At 37.9% G+C, this 13601-nt stretch overlaps 1 protein-coding gene across 4 annotated transcripts in view; it reads left to right on the plus strand.

Annotated features, from left to right (window-relative positions):
* LRBA (LPS responsive beige-like anchor protein) overlaps positions 1-13601 on the plus strand; it is a 374344-nt gene that overhangs the window by 306311 nt on the left and 54432 nt on the right. For all 4 annotated transcript variants that reach the window (XM_039551359.1, XM_039551361.1, XM_039551360.1 and 1 more), the window contains one exon: positions 11757-11924. In XM_039551359.1, the coding sequence (XP_039407293.1) occupies positions 11757-11924 (168 nt within the window). The remainder of the gene's footprint in view (positions 1-11756; positions 11925-13601) is intronic.

Genomic DNA, 13601 nt, shown 5'->3' on the forward strand with positions numbered 1-13601 from the left:
AGAGTTGTCTGAGGTTTGAACTGAGTGCCTTGGAGGGGCAGGATTATCATCACAGTGTTGTTTGTTGTCCCATAAGACATTGTGGCAGCTGTTGATTTCTATTTTGAAACTATCAAAATAACAGCAATTGACACAAAAAACTAAGGTCATGCGTAATATTTTAACTTTAAAAAGTGTCGTATTTTGGGTCCACTATTTCTGCTTAAGCTATGATTTGTTTACCTTTCTAAAATAAGATTGAATTGCATTTGTAATCTCCTCAGATGGCATTCATAGAGTGATTAAATTAGGAATTTTTAGATGTGTAACAGTTTAATACAGTAGCAGAAAGTCTAAGGATAAAAAAGTTAAATACATTTTGTCTATTTTATAGAAGCATTTTAGAAATTGTCTTTTATAGCTGCACTGTTTTCATTTTAGATACTGTACATCTTTAACGACTTTCTAATTTATACAATTTTTGTTTCATTGTCAAAACATTTAATTATATCATGTCTTGAAGGTGTAAAGCTGTCAAATAAATCAGAGACTCAGTATAAACATTTGGTGAATTGCTTTTGCTACCATACTGTAGTTGTTACTGGGCAGTTAGTGGAACTTTTTTAAAGCATTTACTCAGCAGGTACAGGACAGCACTGGCACAATGAATTGCTGATTGCTTGTAAAACAGCAGGTAGTAATGCCCTCACTCCTTGGAGCTCTGCTTTGTAAAATCAAGTGGCAAGATAGCGTGGCAGAGAGAGCCAGCACACAGCAAATGTGTTTCCTGCCTAAGGGCTGCCGGAGATTGCCAATCCTATTCCCTACCACGACCAAAAAAAAAAAAAAAAAAAAAGTGTAATTGTTGCTGTTTTCCACAGTCCAAAAAAATAAAGTTCCCACCACTAGAGGGAAGGGAACATGTTCAGGCTTTGTACAATCTGGCAACAAAAATTGAAAGGTTGCTTTTCTTGATGAAGGCCTTAATAGCTGTATTTAAATAAAATTAAATTTAAAAACCTCAACCAAGCAAAAAAAAAAAAAAAAAAGACAAAAAACCCAGACCAACAACTTGCAGGTGCTTTTAAAATGTTTAACCTCCCTCTGAAAAGAGACGAGCCTTCTCTTTTTTGAGCAATATTTTGTCGCGGTGTCAGTACAACTGCAGGCTGTCCAGAGCCGGGTTTGGATGAAGTAAATTAGTTCTACTTTGAAGCTTTTCTTCTCTGCCCCTTTGAGAGTGCACGGGGAGGCCCTGGGCCGAGAGCTGCTTTTCATTAGTGCCCCCACGTACCTATTTGAAAGGCAGAGCTCTCCTAGCGCACACACAAACACGGCACTAGAGGAAAGCCTGCCTTGCCGGACAGCCCGTCGGCTGCGCGGCTCCTCGCCTCTCTTTCCAGTCAGGTGCTTCCCAATCAGAGTTAATTACTGCGGTCATTTATCGCAATCACCCTCTGCCCGTCGCGGGGTGGCACCGTTTGAAGCGGGCCAGGTTTGAAAGCCGCCGCGGGGTCCCCGGGAGCGCCTCATTAGCGCCGGGGCTGCTCTCCCGCCACATCCCAGTGCCCCCTGACTCCTCCCTGGCCGGGAACGGGGCTCGGAGCCACGGCTCCGCCGCTAGGCACGGGCCCGGAGCCGCCGGGGCCCTCCCTGGCAGCGGCGCTTTGCCAGCGGCGGCTCCGCTGCAGCGCTGAGGGGAGGCATCCCCAGCCCGCCAGCTCGCAGTGTTTCCAAACGCTGCAAAAAAGGGGGTTTTGCTGTTTGGCGCATACCTGGGGTGATTAAGGGGTAGAATTGAAAATGCAGAGCTGGTTTCCCGTATGCCCTGCGGGGCAAAGCTGGGGTGACAGAGGCTGGTACCTGCAGCGCTGAGGTGATGGAGGCTGGAGGGCACCTCCACACCTCAGGTGGCAGAGGTTGGAAGAGGTACCCGCAGCAGTAAGTGCCCTGTGGTGTGAAGGTGGTGATACTGTACAGCTATGGGTTCCTTCCACTTTCCTGGGTAAAGTCACAGTTTCAGGGAATATTCTAAATTGGAAGGGCCCCTCAAGGATCATTGAGCCCAAGTCTTGAGTAAATGGCACACAGGGTCCCTTACAGCTCTGATGAGTCAAGGGCCTGATGGTGTCCTCTGGGTAAGAAAGCTGCCTGCCACTTCACAGGTACATAGTTTTATTAGAGTGTTGTTTGATTAAAACCTTGTAATTTGGTTGATGCTACTTTAAAACATGGCATAATACTGTGCTGGGTTATTTTTTGGTTTTGTATTTTTTTTAAGCTTGGTTTTTTTCCATCCTGGGAAGTAATGTCATAGTTGCTTGTTTCCCTACTAGAGAGCAAGAGCTGCCTCTGGGAGTTCAGCTTCTGAATTAAGTAGAAATTTGGAATATGGGAGTTAAATATTGTTTTACTACAATATATTTTGACTTCATTTCTAAATATGGGGTTTTTTTAGCACATCTATGAAGAAAAAACTATGTTGTTAATTTAAGGGAAAATTCTGGGGTTTTCTAGCATCTTATTTGGCTTATAACTGGAGAATATGTAGTTAATAAAAATGTTAATAACTGACCATATGCTTGTTCAGCATTTAACCTCTGAATGGTCATAGTATTCATCTCCTATGCCCTTCCCACTAACATGGTTCATGGCAGAGTAATATAAAGGTTATGAAAAGTTTGCTCTCAACTGGCTACAGAATGTCTGTTGCACTTGGAGGTGTTTATGCCTTGGTTTCCTGAGCATGCTCAATGTACTCAATATATCACTTGTCCTTCTGTGTACAGCTGTCAGTGGAAATTTGAAGCTGGTTAGGTGAAAGAAGGGAATAAAATCTAGAAAAAATTACTCTGTCTACAAGAAAGCATTATGAACAAAGCTGTTTGAAACTCAACATGCAATACATCATGAAATTAGAATAAAAAATTACAGATTTTGTGTTTTCTAAGGATGGATGTTTTAAGAAGTAATTTATAAATACAATGCATTTTCAATTTGATTTCTTTTAAGCATTGAACTTGACTCCTAAGAGCTCTTTGTTCTGTTGTGAATTCCAGCACTAGCCAACCTCCTCCCAGGGACCATGAGACAACTCAGTGGATCCACTGGAAGAGGGAATGACAAACAGGATTGGGGCAGTGTTCTCCTTAATCAGGGAACTGGTAGCTCTGGTCCTAGGGTATTTGATAGGTGAGCCACCCTGAGCTCCAGTTAGTCTGGATCCAGACTTCCCGATAGCTTTCTATGCAAATGTGTCAGAACAAGATGTTAAATGGGAACCTGTGTGTTTGAGCAAGTTTGTAAAGAGCATTTCATTTCCGAATAGTATATTCCACAAATCTCAATTTTTTTAAGTGCTGAGTGTCCTTGATGCATAAATTCTCCCTTTCTCTGTCATTCTCAAAGTCAAATGATGATTCTCCTTTGTCATTCCAGTTAAATGTCAGCTTCAAGGAGTCTGATGTACTTGCCAAACACACCTTGTAGTGTCATCTTAAGAAGCCCCTCAGAATGGCTTTATAAAAGATCAGGGTTTCACTGTTCATAGTTATCTGAAGGAAGCAAATCCTGTTCTTATCTGGGCACCTCAGCCCCAGAGTGGGTTACACATTTGTCCCATGTGATGATATAGTGCTGTTTCCTATTTTCGTAGCTTTTTGATTTATTCAGATGTACCCTAATTGCCTTTGTAAATCTTGTGTTCTGTTTCCCAAAAGCTTTAGAATAGTTCTATTCCGTGAATTAGCAGACAGGTCAAATGACGAGATTGAAATAACTTTTCTGCCTGACTTGCATCTAAACTGTGTTTTGAATTTTAAATTCCTTGACCTTTTGTCATACCGTTTCCTAATCTTAAACAATTTTTTCTGGAGCGTTTTTTTGCCCCCCACCACTGGCTTCAAAGACAAATTAGATTAGTCTCTACAACTCCTCTAAGATTTAGTTTGCTTGTGCTGTTTGCAGTGATTTGAAGACCATGTGTTTGCAACCATTTCTGTCTCCTCTTACATGCGTACTAATACTTGTTGATCATCACAGCTCTTGTGAATTGGGTATACAACTGACACATCAAAGCACAGCATAAATGCTGCGAGCTGTTGAAACAGAGTGCAAAAATAAAGCAGCAGTTCACTTTTAGGGCTTACAGAGTAAGTCTTAGGGAAGGAAGAAATGTACAAGCAGTTTAAATGTAAACTACATTAAAAAATCACTAGTTTCTCACAGTTTGAAGTGTGTTGTGCTGCCATTAACCAAACAATATGCTTAGGCTCAAACTTTGAGGATTCGATGGAGTGGTAGTACGCAGCCTAAATACTTAATTGAAAGCCATTTCAAGGGTAGTTTTGTCTGTGTTCACATAAACCTTTTTTTGCATTTTAGTGATGCAAGTTCAGTTCGTGTTTTTGGTGCTTTCTAAAACTTCATGACCTTCACTGCTGTCACTGAGTTTGTATGTTGCATTAGGATTATGCTAGCTGTATGTTCAGTAAGTATAAGTAAGCTAAAACCCCACTGCTGAATAAGTGTACTCCAGTACTTCCCTGAATTTCAGAATTTGGCCTGTTTCAAGCTTCAGTGTTTAAAACGCTCGTACAACCTCAAAGGCAAGCAAATGTTGCCCTGTTGGAAGTTTCGAGGTGTGTGTTTTGCACCTCTTAAAGGGGAAGAATCTGTAACATAAAAGGTGAATCACTGTTTGCCATCCTTTCAGAGGCGCGGAGTCCTGTGACCTTTCAGTTTGTCTTTGCTAACGCTTGACATTCAGGCTGTGATCACAAGGCTCAAGGAGGTGCCACGCAGAAGTCCCTTGGCTCGGAGTAATGCAAGTTAGCTGAAGTGTTGGAAGCAGTGTCCCTGCGTTAGACTTCTGAGGGGAAAAATAAGTTATCTTGGCAGAGTGGGACGCTGAGACAATCAGTGCACAGCACTGTGCACTGTGAAATGCAGTCCTATCTTGTGGGATTTTGGTGTTTGGCGGTTGGGGTTTGGTTTTTTTTAAACAGAAAACTTCATTTGAACTAATTTGACTTAGCAACTGTCAGCTGTGTGGTTAACAGCCTGTGCTTCCATGGGTAATAGGTTCCAGATTCAGACTGTCAGTCTTCATGCAAACAAGTGCTGGAGGAACTGGGAGAGGAATTGCTGAATTTCAGGGAGGAGGGAACTTCCTGCCTCCTTTTGGTGCTGTATGTGAGGATTTTCAGAAAGAGTTTTCATTCCCTGTCTTGGCCTCAGGATGCTGATGACTTTTCTGCAGGAGAAAATCCTCTTAACCGAGTAGGAGACATTCTAAATGAGAACAATAAATACAGGGGTGTGGTGGGGGAAAGTGGAAATGGTGGATAACTCAGCAATGCCTCCTGATGTTGTCAATACTTGCTTGTAGCCAACTTTGTAGTAAGAAATGGTTATGGACTTACCAGTTACATTTTCTGTGTGTCTCTGGGGAAGGACAAATGCAAGCCACATATATCAGTATTATCAGAGTTATAAATAACGATGGCCATTTGTGTGATTTCACAACTGCAATTAATTGTGGCTTTTATGTATTATTTTTCGTGGAGGGGAATTTATTAAAGCCTTCCTGATAGTTTTTTGTTCCTATGACAATTCTATACCTATTCTGTACCTCTTGGTGAGAAGAAACCAAACAGGGCCATTCCTGGGCTGTCTTTTGGGAAGCATCTTTTTATTGATGGAGCCAGTTGGCTGAGGCAGGTTTTGCCCACTTTTTTTTTTCAGTAGGGAAGTTAGTATTGTAACAACCATGGCTGGTGGAATTTGTGCACAAGTGAGGTTAAGCAACACCTAAAGTAGATGTCTAAACTTTGAAACTTCAGAATAAAAATGCATGATTTGTTCTGTTCGTAAAGTGTTCATAGGAAATTGTAGCAGTTCTGCCTTAAAGTATTTCTCTCAAATTTTCAGATTATCAAGGATACACTGAGAAATATTTTATAGGTGATCACTGCCCTTTATGGAAAGAGTAACTACAAATGCTCCAATGCAATTTTTCATATTCATTGAAATCTTTTATTCCTGGCACCTAATAATAGACATTTCAATTGAGAATAAAGCTGAATTTCAAAGGGAGTGTAGCTTTCATTTTATAAAATCTGTAGCAGCTGTCTGACTTTTCCATTTAAACTGCAAAATTACTGTTGTAGACTCAATATAGAAATCACTGAAAAATACAAATGTGCTCAAGATTTTGGCTAAACATACTACTCTTATTTTGGTAATAATGATGTAAATTCAGATAGGAGTTTGAACCATTGCATTGCAAAATATTTTTCTTTGTTTACATGCTGCTCATGCAGAATATACCTTGCCACAAGATAAGTTACACTATTACTCAAATTTTCTTTTTTGTCATTATTTAGTGGCTTAATGTTCAACATAAAGAAGGAACAGAGGAGGGGAAGTTTCTCTTCCAGAGATCTCCTGTGTCTGAGCTTCTCAGACTGCTGACTGCTTTTTTCTGTGAGATCAGTTGTCTTCAGTAAAGCATCTGAGCTAAATGTTTCATTAGGACCGTATTTTCCAGAGTATTTTATCCTGGTGTCAGTAACCAAGTAGAGAAATAAAGTAAAAGGTTCACTTTTGTTACAACAGTAATGAAGAATTGGCAGTGCATTTCTGGAACACACACAAAGGAAAAATGAAATAGTTACTTTAATTTTTTCTGTAAGTAATGCTCAGTTTCTTGAGTATTTCATGCTTAAAAGAATTTGTGAAGTACAGTAAGTAAAACTAAATGCATTTGCTTGAAATAGTTACTTACCAAGTAAAAAACCACCAGTCATGTAAATGGTTTTGATGTTCCTTTCATCCATTTGAAATTTGTGTTACCTCATGCAGAACATGGAGTTTTCTACTTAGTACATTTGCTGTCTTCTTCCTTCTGATATCCTCAAGGCAGGCCTGAATTCAGTATCTTTCTAATAACTTTATATACATCTTTATTCTCAGATGTCTACCCATGTGATCAAACAGTGTCGCTGGTGAAAGCACGTTTGGTAATTTACTTTTTAAATCCTGGAGTTTACTGAGAAACCTCCAAAGATAAAGCCAGCACTTGAAGAGTTAATATGTTATTAGGAGGACAGGAAATCTGGCAACTATTGCAGAAACTAGACCTAATGGTGCACACAAACAATTTGTCAGTCTTGGTAAATGTGAATGGCTTTCTACAAAGTGGCTGCTTTTGCTTTGTTTGAACAGCCTAAACTTTTCCTTTTTGGAGTTTAAATCTTAGAAGTGAAATGTGATCCCCATATTGAATCAAAATAATTTAATTCAAAACATATTTTGATTGGAACAAGGCTGACGTGGAAAGAAACTCTAGAATAAAAAAAAAAAGTTGAAAGGACTTTCTATCATATATTTAGCAGGAAAATTTGAAACAGTTCTAATTAGGCTGAAAAAACCAGCCTTCTTCATTGTAACTTACAAAGGTCATATATCAATGTTAAGGCAGCATTACCAACTTGTGTCTGAAAGCCTGCACATGCAAGCATCGTTCCAGTTGTTTGCTTTTGTTGGGTTTGGGGTTTTGTTTTGAATGCATGTGCACACACGTGTTTCCAAGCCAGAACACGTATTTAGTTTAAAGTAGTTACCTGCTACTGCAGTTATGTGGGTGCTTTGTCGTGTTCAAGAAGAGTATTTTTCACCTGAAAGTTGTGGTTGTGCTAAAAATGTGTGAAATCCTAATTCACGCTTTTCTGTTCATCCTTAAATATTTTTCAAGTGGCATGTAAAAGAGACTCCATTTTAAGCGTTTCAGAGAAAATTCTTTCAGAGGGGAATTAAAATGTTTAGTCCATTAAAAGTAACAGGCAATTATTTTTACTTGAGATTTATTTCTTACTTGCTGGTGAAGTGTATGCCTGGATTTGTTGGTTTGGTTGTTTGAGGGGTTTTTTTTTTTTCAATTGAGTAAATAGGGAAGATTATTCATATACGGGTAGTTTTGGTTTCTCATCAGTTTCTCTTTTCATTTTAACATTTCATAAACCACATTTTGTATGGGTTGGACTCCTTTTCTGTCGTTCAAATAAGAGTGGCATGCATGTTTATGCTGTGCTTCAAAATTACTTTCCTTTAATCAGCATAGGAATAAGGCAAGTAAGTCTGTCATTTATTTCTGAATAGCTTGACTGTGAATATATATCTGTGCTGATGAAAAAAAAAAAGGCAGTTAAACCTTTCATCTAATTTCAGTGTTGGAACATCCCAAACTCAAGCACAGTATATATTCATTTTTAATAGACATCACTTCATATGTTATATGTCACTGCATAAAATCTAAAGCAGAAATAAAAGTAGAGGGCAAAAGCCAACGGTAGTCACTTTGAAGATACAAGTCTTGATTCCAAAGGTATAATATTGTTTGGGAAAATATATCTTGATAAATCTTCAGAGAATTTGTACTGGAAAAAGGAAAAATCATTCCTAACCTGCTAGTTTTATGTTTTTTGTCATTCCCTCCTTGTTCTACCAAATCATTTGTATTAGTATTAGACTGATGTTAGTCTTTGGTTGCCAGCAGTAAATTATTCTCTGTTCAGTCCTTTCGGAAAACAGGACAGAAAAAGATGATCATAAAATAGTGAATTTCAGAGTTGTTCACGACGTGATAGTTTTGATTGCTCATATTTAGTGACATCAGATTGTGCATTCAAAAAATATTTATGACTAAACTAAAATTTCCTAGTTAGATCAAAGCTTCTATTTGTTGATGTGTCTGAAGTGTTTCTACCTTGGGAATAGAGAAATGAAAGTTACTAATAGGTGTTTGTGTTTGACATCTGTATACTGTACTTTTTAGCATATCTGAAGTGTTTTAGTCTCTGCCTAATAGGTCTCATTAAAGAAACAGATATCAGCCCCAAGACAGTTTGTCAAAGTTAATATGAGTCCCCTGTGGACAGAATTGACAATCTGTGTGTCGCTTCATGTGACTGTCTTTCCATGGGCTTGTTTGATCTTGTAACAATTGGACATTAGTCCCTGATTTGTTTTACAGTAACTCGATGGGATTGGCTATTGCTGTATTTTGCCAGACATTTTCGAGGGTGTCCTTGTTGTGTACATTTCCCTCAGAGCACAGGGAGAGCGCTGTGCTCGCTCTGCCCTGGGAGCGCTGGCAACTCCTCTATTTGCTCAAGGAGCAGCATGGAAAGGATGTTCATATCCCATGGCTGGGTGCTGGATTTAACTCGAGCCTTAAACGAGCACTGCCTGTCCTAAATGAAGTTGAGGCTGAAGTAACCCTAAATGCTGACCCATCGATAGGCTTGGCTTAGGTTTGCAAGAGGTAAAAGCTAACAGCAATGTTTAAAAGCAACAAAGAAGGTAAACCCCCTTCTTTTTATAACCAAATAGTTCTGCAAATTGCAAGCTCTGTATTTCTCAGATGCTTTCTTACGAGGATCCCTATTTAAATATATCAGAGTGGCTGCAAAGTGCGTCACTTTGCTGATCTGGTACAGGGTGTTGTTTTCCTTGGAAGTCTATTCTTTAGTCATTTTACAAGCTGTTAATTATTGTTCCTCCATTGATTAAGTCATAGCATAAGCACTTCCCTCCAACCAAGACCTTAACTGTGAACCTGAAATATCAGGCAAGCTTATTTGGCCTTTGAATTTGTGTGCTGTTTGGTCTGTCCTTTGATGTCCTGATGCTGACTGTAGCTGGTTTTCAGTCATCCCTTTCACCTGGGATTTGGCAACTAAGATTTTTAAATGGCTTAATAAGCAAAAAAAAATTATCTACTTTTGCATCTGTACAAATTTCAAATGTAAAATAATTTCAAACTTGAAAACGAGAAGTAAGGTCAGGATGGCTCCCAACCATTCCCTGAGAAGGCAAAGTGTTTTAGTTTTGCTTTTTTAAGGAAAAAAAAATCACATTTATACTTACATTAATCTAAGGAGTTGGCAGTGGTATTCCTTTAGTTATGCAGGTCCCTTTGTGAGGGTAATATGACTCATTGAAAATCTAGCTTTTGTAGAAAAGGAGAGTATGAACAACTGCAACACATGCTGAATATTTACATATGTATCTATAAAAAAAATCACAAGTTCCTAACATTCTTTATTTTTCTTGGCATTAAATAGTTATAACAGTATGTATGTTCTAGGGTTAATTTTTTTTTAGCAGGATAGTGTGGAAATTAATTCTTATCATTGTCATTTGCTGAGCCCTGTAGAATTTTATGGCTGCACATTGCAGTATTATGGACACTCATGAGACTCCTGACTGGTTTTATCTTATTAAACAATTTTGAAATCATTAATTTTTAATTGGCCCACTTGTGTTTTTTTTATCGTTTTAATTGTGTGTTTGTGTCTAAATACTGGGTGTTTTTTAAATTAAAAAGAAAAAAAAGTCCTGTCTAGCATAGATGTTGTAAGGTATTGCTATTTGATTGTCCAAACAGATACTATACTGTGTGGGGATTCATTTTAAAGAATGCTTTCAGCAATTCAGCATCCTAATAAAAGTAATAGTAAAAAAAGAATGATATGATGTCTAAGATATGTACAGGTCTTTTCTTGATTGAAAGTTCTAATTAAGTGAATCGAGGAAAATTAACTGAAATTAGCTGTCAGAAAGTCACATTTAAATGAGTGATGATCTGGTGTGGCAGTAAACATTTAAATGATATAAATTGCCATTTAAGTGTATGGTTTAATGTTTGTCATGCATTAATATGACATGAGACTGCAGTGACAATCAAGCAGCTTGCTCTAATTTGAACATATTTAGGGCTTTTGTGTGGAGTGCACCACACAAATTAAGACAATTGCTGGTTTTATGTGTCAATTTAAATGTTGTTTTCAGGCATCAGTTAATGAAACAAACCCATCATTTTTGTGTGCAAATTGCAGAGTGATTTCCTTGGTTTTCAGATTAATTTCAACTTCCTCTGCTCAAAATTAGGAATTTCCTTTGCAGGGAAAATGCCATTCATTTTGCTAGATGAAGAGAATATCTGTTTGTTATGTTTTTTCATTTGGTAATTCAAATCAGAAATACTTTGAATCCTCTGTACAAAATAGAAAAAGCAAATCCTGATAATGATTTAATCCACATGAGTTAACTCTTTAGATGACAATGATTTTTAGGTTACCTGTTAATATAGTGTTTCTTGGATGCTCTTGTCTTGGGGGTTGGGTTGGACCTGGATAATGTCTTCAGAAAAACAGTTTAATCATTCTGCACAGTACTTTTGTATAGGTTTCCGTATAGGTTTGTAAACAAGAAATGTGTGAAAGTAGTAGCAGTTTCATATTTCCAGCCTGTGAAAAAATTTTTACCCTAACATCACTGGTTAGCTAGTCCTGTTTCCCAAATTCTATCAATCTTCTGGCTGTCAGAATCAGATAATCCTGCTGTTGTTATTTAGCATGCAGATCACAAAGGAAAGCACAGTTTTATCTTGGGAGTTCGTAAAAACATAGCCTGGCTGTGTATAAATGTACCAATACTTTCCACTTACTGCCTTTTTTTTTGTTTTTTTTTTTATTTTCACTATTAGTTTTAAAAGTGAAGTCTCCCAGTCGGTGGGAAGTAGGGCATGAGACTCTGGCATCTATCACAAGGCCCACCTTTTTTTGGATAGAACGTCTAAAATACTCTTCTCAATTCTGTATTTAGATTTGTTAAGATAATTTTGCATGCTATAAAAAAATGTTTCTGCTACTACCAAATGATTACTATCTGGTGAACTCAAGTTTGTGTTTTGTGTGTGGTTTTTTCCACAGGCGTTGGAAAGTGAGTTTGTTTCCTGCCAGCTTCACCAGTGGATTGATCTGATTTTTGGCTACAAACAACAAGGGCCAGAGGCTGTTAGGTCCCTCAATGTATTCTACTATTTGACTTATGAAGGAGCTGTTAATTTAAGTTCAATAACGGATTCTGTACTGAGAGAGGTGAGTTTGTACTTTATAAATATAGAAAAGTCTTCGTTAACCACAGCAGTGTTGAAACTGTAAAGACTCCTCATTGTTCAAGGCTTCTGGTGAATGTTCAATTTCTTTGTGTTTTCTTGTGGTTTGGCCACAGGCCAGTCAAATGCAAGGTGCCTGAACCAGTTGTCACAGCACGCAGAATTAATAGAACAAGGATGCAAGTTGTTCTTAAACTTTGTGTACCTGGATTTCAGCCCAAGCTGATGCCAGTATAATAATAAAAGTTCAAGGATTGCTTCAGTTGCTGAGTTCAGTCATTTTGTTCCCCGATACTGGATCTTAGTGGCAGTGAGCAACCTTGATTTGGCTTGTGCTTCTGAATTTACTTTCGCACTTTTAACAGTTCTCTTTAAGTGCAGTCTTGCATGTGTAGCAAACAGCAGAGTTTTGTAGCCTCTGATATTTTAGTTTGGTTTGTTATCAAATTAAAATAACTTGTCCTGTATTTTTCATATGCAAAAGTAAATATTTCAGCATTGGAAAGATCAGGAGCTTTGTTCAGACTCAACATCATTCAGAAAATTTATTTGCCAAAGTATCTCATAGAGTACTGTGGGTTCAAAAGTTTCTTCTCTTCCACCTAAACAGCTGTTTAAAAAAGGGCAGGGTGGGGTGATTTTTGACTGATTTTATGTCCTCTCTTCAGACACTATATTGCTACCAAGTATAGCTGCAAGTATATTAATTATAGAATAAATGTAAGTGGTCCCTTGTTATAAAATATTCCAAGTCCATGAAAACAAAGTAATAGGAATCTTGTCAACTGTTTTATTTAGATGGGACACAGGGACTGGCTTACAACCAAAGCGATGGCTCAGTGTTGTCATTACATGGCTTGCTATCAGTCTGCAAACTGCATCGTAGTCAATTTAAACCTAAAATACAGATAGTGCACATAAATATCCTTAACTGAGCTAAGAAAAGGGCTACTGGGACATGTGGCTTACAAGAAAAAATGTCATCATCTGGATTTGGAAAAGTTGTTGGCTCAAGAGTCATCTAGTAGATGTTCACTGTACTGTGTTTTCAATTCACTGATAATGTTTGTCCACTCTACACTGGCAAGGTTCTATTCTTACCTTTTAAGAGTATTTATTAGACTCTTGAAGTGTTTGGTTAAAGTGTGAGCTGAATTGTAGGCTGGGTATTGTGTGTAATTTGTTCTTAATTTTGTTATTAAATGAACCATCATTGAAATTTTATTTATGAAACTAATAATTGAAGTAACACTAATGAAAGTAGCAGTCTCCACACACAATTTTTGTGTAGTTTTAATTTTTCTAGAACAGTTCTTTTATCATTTTTACTGTGATTTTTTTTTTTTTACTTGTGTTATAGCCTGAAAAAAAATTTAAGACCAGGGAAGTTACAAATCTGTCTGGAATTGTGGAACCTCTCAGAGAGGCATTCACTTTGTTACCAAATATTTTGAATTTGTCATGTTTTTATCATACTTTGCTACAATGTTTCTTATTTTTGAGTTGTTCTGTGCTGTCTGAACTGAGTGGTGTATGAAAATGAGAACAGGAGAGGGAGAACCGCAGTGTTGTTGAGTTCATAACAGTAGAGTAGCTCAGCAGCAGTAGAATTTTGAACCACTACTGATGGTGTCAAAAATACTTGCTGATGAATGCAGGT

This window comes from Corvus cornix, chromosome 4, assembly GCF_000738735.6.
Source record: "Corvus cornix cornix isolate S_Up_H32 chromosome 4, ASM73873v5, whole genome shotgun sequence".
NCBI lineage: Eukaryota > Metazoa > Chordata > Aves > Passeriformes > Corvidae > Corvus > Corvus cornix.